We start from the raw sequence: 18,277 nt of genomic DNA on the forward strand, positions 1-18,277 counted from the left end.
TGTGTGTGTGTGTGTGTGTGTGTGTGTGTGTGTGTGTGTGTGTGTGTGTGTGTGTGTGTGTGTGTGTCTGCTGTTGTCTCACTAGAGAATATTGATCACAGGCCTCCATCCTCACAATAATCACCCTGAGGTAATGCCACAGCTTCTCTTAAAGCAGAGCTGCAATGGTCTCCGAGAGTGTGAGGCACTCAGCATGTGAGAGCAGACATCAGCGTGGAGCTAATCTCTTGCAGTGCTCAGCTCTACAGGTTGAATCCCTCTGACTGGTCACCTGACCTACCGTTTTTAAACAGCTGATATCTACATGTCCATTTGTAGAGCACAAAGATTCCCCAGACTGCTTTTTTCAGTCTGAAAATCAACCCAAGGAGCAAAACCAAAATCTAAATTATTATTGTAAGGATGTAATTATTTTACTTGTTTACTGAGTACATTAGGCTATTCAAAATCAGTCTGACTGTGTGGCAAATCTATGCATTGTAAAAGTGAGTAATTGGGACAACTTGTTTTCTTTTTTTGTTCTGTCTTTTTGGTGTTTTATTTTTAAGCTGGTATAAGAATAATAATTCAGGAAGAATGATTCAATAATGTTTTAAAGTGTTTCCACTAAATATCAAAGTTTACTTACTGTTAAACCACAAAAGTCAGCTTATGATGACGTATGGCTCTGATAACATTTCCATAAAATCATCAACACAATCAGCCCCTTAAATATTCTTTTGGAGGCATATGCTTTACTCCTTGTCTGTATTGTTAAAATCCGAAAATATGACACTAAATCAGTGTCGGGTTTGTCGAATCAAGAGTTTTAGCAGCAAATCAAGCTCAAAATGATGCAAACGTATGATGGAGACTTGGACTGCGTCGTAAAGGAGTACCAAAGCAAAGGAAAAAATATGTATTAAACATGCACTACGACCAAGTATCCTTGTACTGTAAGGATTTGAAGCAGACTAGCAGAAAGTAGGGCATATTTAAACCATGTTTGCAGCAGGGAGCTCATCGCTCGTGTCTGTCCACCGGGAGCAGACACGCCCAAGCACAAAACATGCGACTCAACAACACACTGCAAGTCGGAACGCTGGAAAGCTCCGCGGAGACAGACACTGTTGCTGCTGCAGCGGCTCCAACCAGCCAGCATCAGCACCTTCGGATATGCAAAACCGCAGTGGTTCATCCCTCATTCACAGCCTCCAGCCTGGTGGGCAGGCTGGCAGCTCGGTCGCTCCCTCCTTCCAACCCTGTGTCCGCCGGGACCTACCTGAAACTGGCCGGGGACTTCACCTGGATGTTGCGGCCAGACGGGGGGGTAGCTTTCCTCTTCTCCCTGTCCGCCATGCTGCCCCTTTCTCATTTCTCCGTTCCGCCGTGCAGCTGCCCGGGAAAGACACCTGAGAGAGGTCCGGCGATGCCGCGATAGGATGCTGCCTTCGAAGACTGTGGGAAACATAGTAACTACCTAAAGTGGGGCAAGAATAATCAAAACTGGTAACGCCCAAAGATTTTGATGTATTTGGAAATTATTCGCCCTGTAAAATTATCCAGTTTGTGTTTTCCTTCATTAAATTATATATATATATATATATATATATATATAGCTGCTCAGCACAACCTTAAAGTGAGTGTTGACCAAGGTGCCATGGTCTTATAATTCTCTCCCTCTCGTTTTTAAACAGAGTTACATAGCTGAGATGTAATTTCCTAAAAACATCACCTAAATTTAGAACTTCAGGAGGGTCTTAAGCATTTGCATAAATATTTCTGAAAAACATGTAAGTTGTGTACGTCCAGAAGTTGATCAATTCGATTACCTCATTCTTCACTTGAACAAGTGTCAGATTTACATTTAAGCAGGTTATTTCCAAAACAGAAGACACGAAAATAGACTTCAGACAGTCGATTTCCGTCTTTAGACAGAAGAGAAGAGAAAATTACTGCTATATGACCTATAGGACATTAACTCACTGGGTTCTGTTCTATATGGATTTAACTCAGACTACACAGTTCAGTTTGCTGTGAGGACTTTTTTTTCATACAGGCACGAGTGGCTACAAAAAAGACTACCAAAATATATGATAATCTGACATGTATTTTTTATATGACAGCGACAGTTTATGTAATTAATAACATGTCATTTCTTTTGACTACAGGGGTTTAACAATTAACCATTCTTCATGACATTTACGAGTAGACCCTGAAGGCAGCATGAGCCAGCACGTAGAAGAGAGTTTTGAGGAACTGATGAAAAACTAGAGAAATACAGGGGTAGCAAGCCTATTTTAGGAGTTTGCAGATGACCGGATTGATTTGGACTATCATATTATTAAAGATCAGCTTAAATGTTTTACATGCAGCAGTTGTAATTTTTCATGTAACACTGTAAGGTCTACAACTTGTCTTCACAAAGAAAAACATAGCTGACAGTCTTCAAGAGCCAGCAGAGGCTGTCATTGTACACATAAACACTGAAACGCTGCATATCAAAAATAGAAATGCAAGTAGTCTTCTGGAGTATTTTTAAATACATCTATTACAAAGCATTTATTACAAAATCAGCCTCAGCCCTGAACCTAATACTTGGTGACACTTTTCCAAATAATACTCATACCAGTCACTAAAAAAGAAGATAAAATTGGCTAGCACAAAAAACATTTTTCCACTAAACATATTGCTTAAGAGGTTGTGATGCTGTGTTTGTCTTCTTTGACGTCATTCTCATCAGTCATCACTGCGAAGTGGCAGCTTTAGAGAAAACACAGTGGTGATTAATAACAATATAAACAATGCACATGTTGTTGTTGTATTTTCCCCTTTATTTTACAGAATAAAGAAGACATCAATTTACCTTTTGGAAAAATGAATTCCGTTCGTCGTGTATGGCCTCCCTGGCAAACTAATTTTTCCTCCTTGACACTGTAAAAAATAAAGAGATATAAACAATAACCAGATGAAAATACATAATAAAACAGGGGGAGGAGAAAAACAAGTTAATTCTAGTTCTGTGTGCTACCTGTTACAAGCTAACAGTAATTTGTTTTAGAACCGATGCTAATGGTAAAAGTCTGAGGGCACGGGAACATTGGAATTCTGACCATTGCTAGTACATCAGAAGACTTACACACCACTTTCGCCTCATAAAAATCAGAAACAAACTGAGTCGGACTGGAGCTCTCTGCCCTTTACCAATCCAGCCACAGGCCCATCCATCTGGCCCATCAAGACTCACTCTCATTTCATCAGTCCATAAAACCTTAGAAAAATCAGTCTTGAGATATTTCTTGGCCCAGTCTTGACGTTTCAGCTTGTGTGTCTTGTTCAGTGGTGGTCGTCTTTCAGCCTTTCTTACCTTGGCCATGTCTCTGAGTATTGCACACCTTGTGCTTTTGGGCACTCCAGTGATGTTGCAGCTCTGAAATATGGCCAAACTGGTGGCAAGTGGCATCTTGGCAGCTGCACGCTTGACTTTTCTCAGTTCATGGGCAGTTATTTTGCGCCTTGGTTTTTCCACACGCTTCTTGCGACCCTGTTGACTATTTTGAATGAAACGCTTGATTGTTCGATGATCACGCTTCAGAAGCTTTGCAATTTTGAGACTGCTGCATCCCTCTGCAAGATATCTCACTATTTTTGACTTTTCTGAGCCTGTCAAGTCCTTCTTTTGACCCATTTTGCCAAAGGAAAGGACGTTGCCTAATAATTATGCACACCTGATATAGGGTGTTGATGTCATTAGACCACACCCCTTCTCATTACAGAGATGCACATCACCTAATATGCTTAATTGGTAGTAGGCTTTCGAGCCTATACAGCTTGGAGTAAGACAACATGCATGAAGAGGATGATGTGGACAAAATACTCATTTCCCTAATAATTCTGCACTCCCTGTAGTCTAGATTCTGAAAAGCCATCAGGGATGAAGTCTTAAGAGATACAACACTTACAGACTGTAAAGGTTGGTGTTGTTCAGTTCCTGCCAGTCCCTCCAGGTAAAATAATGCAGACAGCCTCTCTCTGGACAGGGAGTGTGTACCTGCTGGGTCAGTCCTGGCCACTGCCTTGACAGCACAAACAGCTTGGACATCACTGCCAAGATCAGATCCCACATCTGCCGAAACTCTAAGAAAAGAAATGAGCTACATGTAGTTCTACTGTTGCTGTCGAGCTCTTTTTGGTCCTAAAACAAAAGACACCACAGATTTTTTTTTTACCTTCATCCTTCTCAGGTCTTCGGCAGCGTATCTCTATAAAGGAATCCCATTGTTGTCCCCCTGTCTAAACAGAGCAAGTCTGTTTCCACAGCAGAGGAGACACTGCTCCTTTCCCACCCAGTGAGTCGAGTAAAGAGAGCACGTCTTAATGATCAGTCTAAGGGTTACATGTGGCAACCATGAGAGATCAGAAGATTTATGGTTCATGAGGTTTTTGAGAGGAGCAAGAATAACAAAAAAAATTGAATTATAAATCAATGAAAACATTGGAAACTGAAGAAATTTACAAAGAAAGTGTAAATGTAAAAGTGTGCCTATATATATATATATATATATATATAAAAAAGACACAATACATCTTCTCTGTAGCTTATTGAATGAGCTTTTTGTGGTGCTAGTGGTGTGTGTGAATTTCATTGTACATATTTGAGTCTTTTATATAGACTCTGCCTTGAAAATTGTGAAAACCAACATACAATTGAAAATATACTTATCTTACAGATTGGGCTGGGCAACTCCAGGCCTTAAGTGCTAGTGTCCTGCAGATTTTAGATAACACTGTTGTATTGTTTATAATGTTTGCACTTCGTGCTTATTGTCCCTTGGGGTTTGCCGTAGTGGCAGTGGGGCGGGTTACGGAAGTGGAGGTGTGTTATGTTGTACCGAGCGAGTGGTAAATAAAGAAGATGGAGACTCACGAAGCAGTTTAAGAATATATTATTCATAAGTCAAAGAACAGAATATTACATGGTGTCAGAGTAATTCGAACTAAACGCCCTTTGACACCGCGAAATGGATTCGTCAGGAGTTCCTGCACCACGAATGGACTGGGATTCAGCTACTCTTCCCGAGAGTCCGAGGAGACCCAGTGCAGCTATCTTCTTCTGTGGGTAGGAAAAAGAGGCAGAGACATTTATAACACATGGCAGCTGTCTGATGAAGAAGCTAAAAGGCTGACCACCTATCTTGACAGGTTTGAACAGTACCTCATGCCGAAAACGAACACCGTTTTTGCCAGATACAAATTTAATGAAAGACTCCAAGGCGAAGGAGAGTCACTCGAACATTTTGTGACAGAGTTAAAGCTACTCGTCAAGCAGTGTGGCTATGTTAACTGTGATGAAATGGTCCAAGACAGGATTGTCTTTGCAACCAGTTTCCCACAAGTCAAAGAAAAGCTGCTGAGCCAAGGGTCAGATTTGACTCTAGAAAAAGGCATAGACATTGCACGTTCCTATGAAATCGCACAAAACAGGTACTGCTTTCTGCGCCTTCCCTTTGGGATAATATCACCACAGGACATTTTCCAAAGGAAAATCAATGAGACATATGTAGGGCTCAATGGGGTGGCAGCCATCGTGGATGACATCCTCGTGTTTGGCAAGACAAAGGAGGAACACGACGAGAACCTCCGTGCCATGCTTGAGCGCACAAGGGAGCGAGGAGTGCGTCTCGATCCAGAGAAATGTGTCATAGGGGCCACAGAAGTGAGTTACTTTGGACACAAACTCACCCGGGAGGGCATCCAGCCAGACCCAAAGAAACTACAGAAATTCAAGGACATGCCACCTCCTGAGAATAAGAATGAGCTTGAGACAATTCTTGGTATGCCGAACTACCTGTCCAGATTCGCACCACGACTATCAGAAATGAACGCACCGCTGCGTCAGCTGCTCAAGCAAGACTCTGAGTTCGTCTGGGATCAGAATCATGACAGAGTCTTCCAGCAAATAAAGGATCTCATAACCAGGGAACCAGGCCCCATACTGGCATACTACGACACGACCAAGGAGCTATGCCTACAGGTAGATGCATCAAAGTATGGCTTGGGAGCTGTGTTGATGCAGGACGGACATCCAATAGCATATGCTTCAAAGACACTGACCCCGACAGAGGTTAACTATGCACAGATTGAAAAAGAACTCTTTGCAGTGTTGTTTGGATGCAAGCGCTTCCACACCTACATGTACGGCAGAAGAGTTTTCGTCGAGTCAGACCACAAGCCCTTGGAGCACATATTGAAGAAGCCAATCTCCGTAGCCCCTGCTCGTCTGCAGCACATGCTGTTACAGCTGCAGAGATATGACATAGAGATTGTGCACCGGCATGGAAAAGACATACCTGTGGCCGGCACACTGTCCAGGAAACCATTGCTCGACCAAGACAGCACGCTGAGCAAAGGCATGGAGGATCAGGTCCACTCAGTGATAAACAGCCTCCCAGTAAGTGACCAAAAGGTCTCAGAGATACAGGCTGCGACAGCACGCGACCCGCAGCTCACCCTTCTGAAGTAAACCGTGCATGATGGCTGGCCTGAGGACAGGAAAAAATGCCCCCATATCCTTTAGGACTTCTGGAATTTCAGAGATGAAATTTCACACTTCCATGGCATCATCTTTAAAGGTGACAAAATCACAGTGCCAACAGCCCTAAGAAACAATATGCTGGAGAGAATCCACACTGGGCACATGGGGATTGAGAGGAGTAAGCAGAGAGCGAGGGACACCCTCTTCTGGCCAGGCATGGGCAAGGACATTGCTGCCACGGTGGAAAACTGTTTCATATGTTAGGAGAGGTGTGCAGCGAACCCTAAAGAACCTCTCATTACACAACAGATTCCTGAGAGACCATGGCAGGCTGTGGCCTCAGACCTCTTCACATGGCGTGGACGAGACTATTTAGTAGTTGTGGACTATTACAGCCACTTCTTTGAGGTCGAAAGGCTATTCTCCACCACCGCAGGGTCCGTCATCAAAAAGCTCAAGGCCATATTCGCCAGACACGGTATACCAGAGAAGCTTATTTCAGATAACGGCCCACAGTACAGCTCTCGAGAGTTCAAGGACTTCGCAGTCACATGGGACTTTGTCCACACAACCTCAAGCCCTTTGTACCCACAAAATAATGGCCTTGCCGAAAGAACAGTCAAAACGGCCAAAGCAATTCTGGATAAAGCTCATGCTCAGGGAGTAGATCCCTACCTGTCTCTATTGGAGCAAAGGAACACACCAGTCGACGGCTTCAGATCACCCGCGCAGCTCCTCATGAGTCGATGTCTGCGCTCAGTGCTTCCCATCACCGTATACCAGTTGGTACCCCGCGTCGTAAGCCAGATGGTGGTGCAAAAAACACGGATGGAAAGAGAAGAGCACCAGAGGCGATACTACAAATGCAGCGCAGAGGGAGCACATCTGCTTTCAGGATGAGTCCAGAAGTTGGAAACCGGCTGTCATCATCCGACCTGCAGAGACTGCCCGCTCTTTTGTGATCCGCACTGGCGAGGGGCAGACGTCGGCGTAACTGACGACACCTGAGAGGCGCTAAGGCGTGACCAGCACCTTCAGCACCAGCACCCGATCTGATAAGCCAGCCTGATAGTGCAGCTCAACAACAAGCAGAGCCCTTGTCGCCATCTAGAGACACTGCAACACCAACCATGGACACTAGCCCTGCCCTGACCACCAGATCAGGACGAGTGGTCAAACCAAGGGTCATCCTTGACCTGTGATTGTAAAGGGTGTAGGCGGGGTCAAAACACCTGAATCAAATGATAAGTTCATTACCAGGCCTCTGGAGAACTTCAAGACATGTTGAGGAGGTCATTTAGCAGCTGTGTGGGATCAAGGACACATCTAAAACCTGTAGGACACTGTCACTTGAGGCCTGGAGTTGCCTACCCCTGTTATAAAAGGTGACAAACAATTAAATTTTTTCCAAGCTACCTGTGAAAGAAGCCATGTGGAACCTCAGGAAGGACGTACACATGCACTCTGAGATCATCCTGCTTGTTCTCACCCCATTTCTGACATACTATGAGGTCATCCTTCAGATAGATGGGGAAGAGGCAAGCTCCATCAGGGTCTCTCTTTGACTCCCTGACTGACTCCCAGTGATTTTCTCCTGGGATGAAGTCTGGTGCTTGGGGGTTCATGGGGCTTCTGACAAGAGTTGGGAGGCAAACCTCAAAGTGCTGCAACAGGGTGAGAATTATGCCTTCCTCCTTTTTGTTACCTACTACCTCTCTGACCAAATCATCATCATCTATGACCAGTTTCTCTAACTCCCTCCGGACTAAGATGCGCAGGGCTGCATTGTGCAGGGTGCCTCTGCACCGCAAGTCCTCCACCCAGATGAACCTTTGTTTCATCAGAGCTCCTTCTTGCATGAGTAGGTCTCTTGAGATTCTCTCAAGCTGCTGCACCAGGTCATGTCTCACAATGGTCTGCAATCACAGAAAGCAGTTAGGAGAGTAAGTTAGGAGAAACTGTGGTAACAATAGTTTAGTGTAGTTTGTAAATTCTGTGGAAATCTTCAGGCAAAGGGATCAAAAGAGTGTAGCTGCTTGTTTGACCGTGGCCAGTGCTATTTTTTGGTCTTAACCTAACTGCATTCTGATCCATGTATACATTATATTTATTGGTAATTTGTTTGGAATTAAAATTAAAGTGGAAGCGACACTACCAGGAATCTTCACATTAATGCTTGTAAAGAAAACCATTGTACTTCGAAAGGGTAGTGTGTGCATACAAAGGTCTGAAAAAAGAAAAACAGCCACTGACCTTGAACATAGAAATGAGGAATGAAGGCTGGATAAACACATGGTCACGTAGTACATCAATATCTTCATACCAAATAATAACCCCAATTCTGTGCAGATATCGCAAGAGGAATTGCAATATGGAGTGGAGGTGCTCTTTGCTCTGTGTTACATGGTTCATTATTAAATCACAGAGTTCTTCAAGTAGAATAATACCTGACATAGAAAATGGATACTTTTTATTACAAAGCAAAAACAACTTCTCCGTGTTACTTAAATAAAGTGCACAGTCATTAACTGGACTTACCATGTTGAGGAATCTGTTCTAGTGTAACAAGTTTTTGGATGGCTTGTTCCACTTCTTCATAACTTTGTGGTAAGATGGTCTCAGAACACAGGAAAGCGCTTTCTGATTGAATGCATTTCAAAATATGACTTCTGAATCTTACAATATCCTGAGTCTTTGTGCAGTCAAGAGTTAGAAGATCCAACACCTGAAGGGAAGGTAAAGGAAAACTGTAAAAGGTTCTGCATCCACAGTAACACCCCACTGGGCCTGTGTGGCATTTAAAATGGTATATTTTAATCATACCAATCATTACCTTCAAACTGTATTCTAAAAGGGAATCAATCTCATCCACTTGATCCATGTAGAGAAATGGGTCTGTATTTTCTTCCAGATTTTTCTTCTGGTACTTTAAAACCATCTTTCTGTTTACCAGCATTATGTTAATCTTCTCATCAATGTCTTTCTTCTTCTCCATTACCTCTTCCAGGTCTCTGCACTGATCACAATGTGTTCCCACAAGCATGACCACTGCATTTGGCACACGTAGCTGTATGTTGTTTAACCAGAACCAAATCTGGTCTTTGAAAGACTCTGGGTCTACAGTGCTATAGCTGATAGAAAATCAGAATCATTATTGTTGTTTTTTTTGCTATTGGTCTCTAAGATGCTGGGTGTCATTGATACTTACACATAATGTCAGAATGCTGCTGCTCAATAACTGGCATACACAAATATTAATTTCACATTTGTCATATCTTGGCTAACTAGCACTAAACTCAATGTATAGTTTTTGTTCAAGTAAATATCAGTAGGGTGGAAGGTATTTGGTCATAAAGCACATTAAAAAAAAACTGTTTCTTGACTGAAAAAGTAGGGTTTTTTTTGAAGCTGTAAGTACAACATTCATAAACTAAGCGACATATGGCAGCCATGTGAATATTGAAAATATCCACTGCTGCTGTCACCTAGATAACTAATACATACACACACACACACACATATATATATATATATATATATACACAGTGGGGCAAAAAAGTATTTAGTCAGCCACCGATTGTGCAAGTTCCCCCACCTAAAATGATGACAGAGGTCAGTAATTTGCACCAGAGGTACACTTCAACTGTGAGAGACAGAATGTGAAAAAAAAATCCATGAATCCACATGGTAGGATTTGTAAAGAATTTATTCGTAAATCAGGGTGGAAAATAAGTATTTGGTCAATAACAAAAATACAACTCAATACTTTGTAACATAACCTTTGTTGGCAATAACAGAGGTCAAACGTTTACTATAGGTCTTTACCAGGTTTGCACACACAGTAGCTGGTATTTTGGCCCATTCCTCCATGCAGATCTTCTCGAGAGCAGTGATGTTTTGGGGCTGTCGCCGAGCAACACGGACTTTCAACTCCCGCCACAGATTTTCTATGGGGTTGAGGTCTGGAGACTGGCTAGGCCACTCCAGGACTTTCAAATGCTTCTTACGGAGCCACTCCTTTGTTGCCCGGGCGGTGTGTTTTGGATCATTGTCATGTTGGAAGACCCAGCCTCGTTTCATCTTCAAAGTTCTCACTGATGGAAGGAGGTTTTGGCTCAAAATCTCACGATACATGGCCCCATTCATTCTGTCCTTAACACGGATCAGTCGTCCTGTCCCCTTGGCAGAAAAACAGCCCCATAGCATGATGTTTCCACCCCCATGCTTCACAGTAGGTATGGTGTTCTTGGGATGCAACTCAGTATTCTTCTTCCTCCAAACACGACGAGTTGAGTTTATACCACAAAGTTCTACTTTGGTTTCATCTGACCACATGACATTCTCCCAATCCTCTGCTGTATCATCCATGTGCTCTCTGGCAAACTTCAGACGGGCCTGGACATGCACTGGCTTCAGCAGCGGAACACGTCTGGCACTGCGGGATTTGATTCCCTGCCGTTGTAGTGTGTTACTGATGGTGACCTTTGTTACTTTGGTCCCAGCTCTCTGCAGGTCATTCACCAGGTCCCCCCGTGTGGTTCTGGGATCTTTGCTCACCGTTCTCATGATCATTTTGACCCCACGGGATGAGATCTTGCGTGGAGCCCCAGATCGAGGGAGATTATCAGTGGTCTTGTATGTCTTCCATTTTCTGATGATTGCTCCCACAGTTGATTTTTTCACACCAAGCTGCTTGCCTATTGTAGATTCACTCTTCCCAGTCTGGTGCAGGTCTACAATACTTTTCCTGGTGTCCTTCGAAAGCTCTTTGGTCTTGGCCATGGCGGAGTTTGGAGTCTGACTGTTTGAGGCTGTGGACAGGTGTCTTTTATACAGATGATGAGTTCAAACAGGTGCCATTCATACAGGTAACGAGTGGGGGACAGAAAAGCTTCTTACAGAAGACGTTACAGGTCTGTGAGAGCCAGAGATTTTCCTTGTTTGAGGTGACCAAATACTTATTTTCCACCCTGATTTACGAATAAATTCTTTACAAATCCTACCATGTGGATTCATGGATTTTTTTTTCACATTCTGTCTCTCACAGTTGAAGTGTACCTCTGGTGCAAATTACTGACCTCTGTCATCATTTTAGTGGGGGAACTTGCACAATCGGTGGCTGACTAAATACTTTTTTGCCCCACTGTATATATTGTTGGCGGCACAAGGTACTATGATATATATAGACCCCTATGTAAGCAAGCCTACCGAGAAATGAGCGACAGTAAGTATAATTATATAATATAATTATAACGTAAACTATGTGTGTGTGTGTGTGTGTGTGTGTCAACTTCCACAGATTTCCCTTGCTTTCTAAAATAAAGGCTGAATATACAATTGCAAAGCATTAAAAAGACTTTCCAGTGAAAGAATTTCTTTTCGAAAGATAACTTTTAGATAGCTGGAAGGGCAACAAAAGAACTATAGTCACATTAGTCATATTATTTGACTATTAGTCATATAATTTAACAAAATAAGCATCAAAAAAGAAACAATAATTGTCTCACCTGGCCAAATTGACAGTGAGGATAACAAGTGCTCTTGGTGTGATAAAGATATGATGTGTCAGATAGTACTCCTCCTGCCCTGCAAAGTCCCAGAGAAGGAAGCGGATTTCATGGGTGTATAGCCGAGTGATATCTATTCCTTCCGTCCGATCCTTCATTGCAACTGCCACAGGCTTCCCTTCCCTAAGGCTGTGGCAGAGTGTGGACTTCCCGGCCATGGAAGAGCCCAGAAACATTGCTTTAACTGTCCAGGTAGTGTGAGCATTGGGGTTCTCCTTCATTTGAAGGAAGTAGCTCTGAATGTCCATGACCCCTCCAGCACAGACTTCCTCTGGTGGACACCTTAGTGGATTACACATGGCCTTGAACTTGGTCAGCTCACAGCTACCTTTCTGGAAAAGCTGGGATGGTAGCTCTGTAAGCTGGTTCTTCTCAACCAATAACTCCCTCAGTTTTGGTAGCCCAACTAGTGGTTCGATGTTTTGTAGGCAGTTTTTGGAAAGGTCCAGGTAAGTAAGACTGGTACACTGGTTTATATCTGAAGGAAGCCTTGCCAGGCGATTGGTGCTGAGTTTTAGGAACTTTAAATTTCTAAGATGTGGGAAGATTCCTTCTGGAATTGATCTGACATTGTTATGATTCATATAGAGTGTCTGTAAATTTTTCAAGTTGCAGATTTCTTGAGAAAACTCGATTATCTTGTTCCTGGACAGATTAAGCTCTGTGATGTTGGTGTTTTTGGAGATGCCGGTGACACGCTTTAGTTTGTTCCTCTGCAAATCCACACTTGTATACAAAGTAACTGGTGCCAGAAGGTCCTGAGGAAGGTACTTCAGTTTTTGTCCTGATAGATCCCATACCTCCCAACTGGTTGCTGTGTTACAAAAATAGGTTAGATTAGAGATTAGATTAGATTAGATAGAACTTTATTAATCCCTCGGGTGGGTTCCTCTGGGAAATTCGATTTCCAAAAAAGCACAGCACCGACAGAAGTTACAGAGTTACAGAATATTATATATATATATATATATATATACACACACACACACACACACACACACACACACACACACACATATATATAAATACAGAGACAATATAAATAAAATATACGAAGGGGATAAATAGAATAAATAGGAATAAAAAATAAAAATACAAGTGAATTGCACATTTCAAGTATTGAGGTCTATTGCACTGTTGACTATTTACAAAAGTATTGCACAAAAGGTATTGCACAGTGAGGTGAAGAGGCACTACAGCTTAGTTGTTAACAACTAGGCACCGTTTCATAAAGCAATTTTACTGACTTGTGTGGTACAACCCTATAAACCATAGACTAGATGCTGGATCTACCTAAAAGCTTTGCAGCCATCTCCTCCATCTCATATATGGTGTTTTGGCTGTAGGGTTGCCAACCGTCCCTTAAAATACGGAATCGTCCCGTATTTAGAAACAAAAGTACACGTCCCGTATTGAGCTAATAAGGGACGCACTTTGTCCCGTAATACAGTGAGAATCAAAAGTAGTCTATAACTTTTAATGGAATTAACACTTTGTTTGAAAACATAATTCCCAGCCCCTCTCCTGCTTTGTGACCAATGAGCTGACAGCACACTTATGACAATTCGAGTATGACAATTCAGATTACCGCTCATCTCATTGGTCGAGGAAAGGTCGCTTACGGAGAAAATACCGGAAGACAACAGATGACCACAACAACAAGCATGGCCAACAGGGAAACAAACGCCGTCACTGCGGTGCAAGTCTCGGACGACAGTACACCTAAAGCTGGGCAGACACTGTGCGATTTTTTTCAGTCGCGTTATTCAGCTCCTGCTCAAACTGCACGATTGACTCGCAGGGGTTAGAAGTTCGTAGGTCACGATGCAGGTCTCACACTATACGGCCCGATGCTCTGATGCGACCTGAGTGCTCACACTGTGCCTCCATAAAATGAAGGTTATAACAGAAAATCTGTCGCTCGCTCTCTTCTGTCTTTCACTCACACAGACACACCACCACCATCAACTTTGCTAAATTGCTAATGAAAAACATTATCAGGCAGCTGTGATTGAGCAGCAGTGTAAATCCAACTATTTTCACGGTTGTTGTGGTCGTGATAATTTTGTGATGCCACATGGAAAAGGCTCGGATGAGCTTTCCAAAGTTCTACAAGTTGTGCCTCCATCGCTTGTGTCCAGATCACACGCTGCACAGCCGTGCTGCTCCGTCTTTTTCACCGACGTTTACGTGTTTGCGCGCGAGCAGTGTGAGCGGCTCACGAGCGATTGATGATCGGGAGCTGGTCGTGAGGTGTTAATCACTTCTCGTTACCCCACGTATACTACACGACGCACGATGAAGGCCAAAATCGGGCCTATCACTCAAAAATCGCCTCAAAATGGGCCTAAAACCGCACAGTGTGAGCCCAGCGTTAGAGCAGCAATGTTTGTTCCCCTCAGAGAAAGGGAAGAATGGGAAAAGGAAAACACCTGGCTGGAAAAAGTTAATATGGGCATGTGCAGTGAATATCAGCGCTATGTGGCCAGAAGTGTGATAATATAACTTATTTTGTGTAATAAACAACTGCAAGGATAGATGATTACAACAAATAGATGACTAATACATAAAAGTAATACATAGATGAATAATGATGATGAGTTAAGATGCGTAATCATGGGAACAAGCGGGTTTACAAACAGGAGCAGCTGATTAGCATTAGAAAAGCTGAAATAATACCTCAGCTGAAGCCAATTGTACTAAATGCACTAAATGTGCACTGTTACAAGAATATTTTTCTTTCTATTGTTTTCTATTATTTTAAGTTAAGCAGGACAGAGTTCTTTTAAAGAAAGATTTACTTATATTCTCAAAAGTTAAGCATGACAGGCTTCTGTTTAAGAAAGAGACCTGTTTTACTGTGTTAATGTTGTCATTTTGAGCTAAAAATAAATGGCTAAATGATCATTTGTTTCCCATATGGTCATATCACAAAGAATATGCATCTGCTTAAATCAAATTCAAGTCAAATGGTTAAAAAAATAATTTCACACACAAAAAAAGAGCTAGAAAATTCACCACACTGGGAAGGGTGAAGACAACTGGGTCGCCCGGCCCTGGCCACGAGGTGTCCCTTATTTATTTTTCAGGGAGTTGGCAACCCTAGGCTTCAGCAGCAGGCAAAAGGACCCAATGCGCTCAGGAAATGAAATGTAAACTCCAAAACCAGCTTTATTGCTGAACAAGGAAAAAACGAAATACAGATACAAATTAACTAGGCAGGTTGACGGACCGAACACAGAGTGAGGCATGATGGAGATCACGACAAGAAGCAAAGGAACATGAAGACAAATACAAGTGGGGAAAGGGCAAGAGGAAATACCTGGGAACATGGCTGGCACAAATTACACAGACAGCGCAGAGCCATTGCAGCGGGGGCACGGTGTGAAAAGGGGGGAAAACAAAACGCTTGGACACTGCTAGCACGGGGCGCCTACAGAAACGCAAAGCAGGAGATGAAGCATCACTGAATATGTTTCCAAACCAACTTCATTCTAAGCCAAAGACTAGAAAATATGGTGAATATGGTGAAATATGGTGGTCTTTCCTTTGGCTTCACCTGCACAAGTGCCAAGGTAGGTCTCCCCTGCATAATTGGTTTTCCCTTCGTCGGGAGCACGGCTGGGCTCTTCAAATCACGGACAAACAGTATCCCACATTCTTGATTTTTAGTTCACAAACACTTGTTGTAATAACTAACTACTCCTGACATTTTGGAGATGTTAGCTAGTATACAGTAAAGTTACAGTGGGATACAAATAACATCAGGCTGATCCTGCCACGATTTGTTCCCCCTGTCTAAATCACCGACAAACAATATCCCACAGTTGTTTATGTTTTTAAACCCATTTTGCACAGAGAGACATTTTTTGAAAAATGTATTGATAGCAATGTTGAATATTATTACACAGGAAAAAAACAGCTACACGTAAAATAATCACATCGTGACGCCTCTGCCTTTCTAAATAGAGGGACAGTAACTGCGTGTGTATATGTAAGCTGTAAAACCTGACGATAGTCAGATTAACAGTATTTTGTCTCTATCTGCTACTCTGCAATTCATCTCATGTAAACAATAACGTGGTGCACAGCATGACGTGAAAAAAGGCACATACCTTTGACGTTGTGTGACAAACTCTGTATTCCTCGTCCACACGTAAACGCAAAAAAGGAGTTTTAAAAAAATCTCTGTTTTCAGTGATTCGAAACGCCGTTTACGTGTGGACGAAACAGCTGCGTTTTCAAAAATACCTGTGTAGGTGCGGAGGTAGCATAAAAGAGTTAGACTTATTTTATTACTACCTGTAATTTATTGCAGATTACTTGCATTTGCTTAATTGCTTACTAGATGTTTGAAGTATGAAATAAACCGCAATGGAGCAAAATATTGGTGTGTGTGGTTGTAGGATGTGTGCGTGCGTACGCGTGGCAGCATTTTTCTTGTAAAACAAAGGGGGGCCTAGCAAAAAAACTTTGGGAACCACTGCACTAGAGGTAGGCTGATTGATCCAAATATTCATCATACATTAAAATATGAAAGCTGAGTTTGTATTGTATTAACTAATTATTGTGATTTAGTGGTCATACAAATTTTTGCAGAATTTGCAAATTAATGATGTTTCATCTCATAAATCATGACACAATGTTCTCTCCTACATAAGCTGCCTTTATAGGGTATTGTAAAGTATCATATAGCACTACCATACATGTATTTTGGCAAGACAGCTTCTTTTTTTCTTTCTAACACAATGACAACAGTAAAAGTGTTTTTGGAACATGAAAATTCTCTGATGCTAGGGAAGTTCCCTTAAAATTGTCTTCACATCTGTTTTCACAGCCACACAATCTCAGCTTTCTCTAGAATACATTATGGGACAACACCTTGAAAAATGTCTCATTTAACAACTGTCACAGACCTAAACAATATTAGCACTAGAAGTAGAATTTAAGTTACCTACCAGCCATTTGACTGTGGAATTCTTCTCATGCAATTGAAGGACGGTTTACTTCTTGAGCGTTTATATCAGGAAGTGAACAGCTCTGACTGTTCCTGCACACTTCCTGATTCTGAGGCAAACAGGTCACTGATGATTAATATCCCTCTCACTCACTTACAAAACCTTACCGTAAATGGACTGATTCTTTCTTGTATAGCGTTTTCTACTCTCCTAAAGTACTCAAAGCGCTCTATACAACACAGCCAGGAATTGAACCACCAACCACCCCACACTGTGCAGTGCGTGTGCAATTATGCTTGTGGATCATACCTTATGCATTTATAACACATTTGAGATTTCTTCCCTATATGTACAACACTAACCAGTGGCATCATATACATATTTTTAAACAGGATTTTTGTTTCAGCTGACAGCATCTATGACGCACAATCCAAAGACAGTGAAAGTTACAGGTCTGTTGCACTTAACTATAGTAACAGAGCTCATAGTGTGTAAAGGAGGTAGCTTTTGAATACAGAGCACATTGAAACATTGTGTGTTTTAAGGTCATATGAGGATTTTAGGAAGGCTGCTAAACAGAGAGGGCTTATTGCTCATTATACAGGCCTATATCTCACACAGCAGAAAAAGGGAAGTTAACTGATAATAGTATGCAATCACCTTAGCTGAGTTGATTAACCCTTTAAGACCTACCATAGAACCAAGTCCGCCAGATCTTATATTATATTTTTACATGCTATAGTGCCATTTTTGGGAGCATTTCAAGTTGCTATACATCAATACAACCATTATAACCCAAATTTTAATAATATGTTTGCATTAAGTGCATAGTAACTACATAAATTGCAAAAAATGCAATAAATTACAAAAAAATTGAAAATTGTTTTAGTTTTTTAACATATATTTCTAGTTAGAGAAATTTAAGAGGCTTATCCCTCAAAACTGTAAATGCAAAAATGTTGCACAAAATAGTTTCCCACCACAGGATCTTTATTTTGAGTATCTTCATAGTTTTATTTTTGAAATACACCAATTTTTATATACTGCAGGAAAAACGAAAATAAATATTATAATGCAAATTTGCAAAAAAAACAGCATATGCATCAAAATAAACAATTTCCAGCAGTATAATTTGAGTTCTAAGCATCCCAGAAATGATACAGAAAGTCATAAAGTCAAAGATAACTTTTAAAAACACCAGTATAGGCTTATGAGGCCCTGAAGTTGAAAAAAAAAAA

General features: G+C 41.8%; 2 protein-coding genes across 4 annotated transcripts in view; both read right to left on the minus strand.

Annotated features, from left to right (window-relative positions):
• The window catches only part of mapk8ip1b (mitogen-activated protein kinase 8 interacting protein 1b), a 45,732-nt gene extending 44,213 nt beyond the window's left edge, over positions 1-1,519 (minus strand). Inside the window, exon 1 of the mRNA XM_014330714.2 lies at positions 1,262-1,519. Within this exon, the coding sequence (XP_014186200.1) occupies positions 1,262-1,338 (77 nt within the window). The 5' untranslated portion in view covers positions 1,339-1,519. The remainder of the gene's footprint in view (positions 1-1,261) is intronic.
• An 80-nt stretch (positions 1,520-1,599) lies between these two features.
• Positions 1,600-17,096, minus strand: si:ch211-210p4.6 (malignant fibrous histiocytoma-amplified sequence 1 homolog). Of its 3 annotated transcripts, none has more exons than XR_006052949.1 (10): positions 17,040-17,096; positions 12,022-12,895; positions 9,348-9,645; positions 9,053-9,239; positions 8,768-8,961; positions 7,931-8,430; positions 4,209-4,365; positions 3,942-4,116; positions 2,846-2,913; positions 1,600-2,742 (listed from the first exon to the last, which is right to left on the minus strand). XR_006052949.1 is itself a non-coding variant. In XM_042213836.1 (8 exons), exons 1-7 carry the CDS (start codon positions 13,400-13,402, stop codon positions 4,242-4,244), a joined length of 2,205 nt encoding a protein of 734 aa, XP_042069770.1. In that variant the 5' UTR covers positions 13,403-13,422; the 3' UTR covers positions 3,805-4,116; positions 4,209-4,241. The 3 variants fall into 3 exon arrangements, 1 of the variants encoding a protein (XP_042069770.1); XR_006052948.1 differs by lacking the exon at positions 17,040-17,096 and adding an exon at positions 13,375-13,422; XM_042213836.1 differs by lacking the exons at positions 1,600-2,742; positions 2,846-2,913; positions 17,040-17,096 and adding an exon at positions 13,375-13,422 and having other exon boundaries at positions 3,805-4,116.
• Positions 17,097-18,277: the final 1,181 nt, after the last annotated feature.

The sequence above is a fragment of the Haplochromis burtoni genome, unplaced genomic scaffold, assembly GCF_018398535.1.
Source record: "Haplochromis burtoni strain Fernald_Lab_line unplaced genomic scaffold, NCSU_Asbu1 Contig_486, whole genome shotgun sequence".
In the NCBI taxonomy this organism is placed as follows: domain Eukaryota; kingdom Metazoa; phylum Chordata; class Actinopteri; order Cichliformes; family Cichlidae; genus Haplochromis; species Haplochromis burtoni.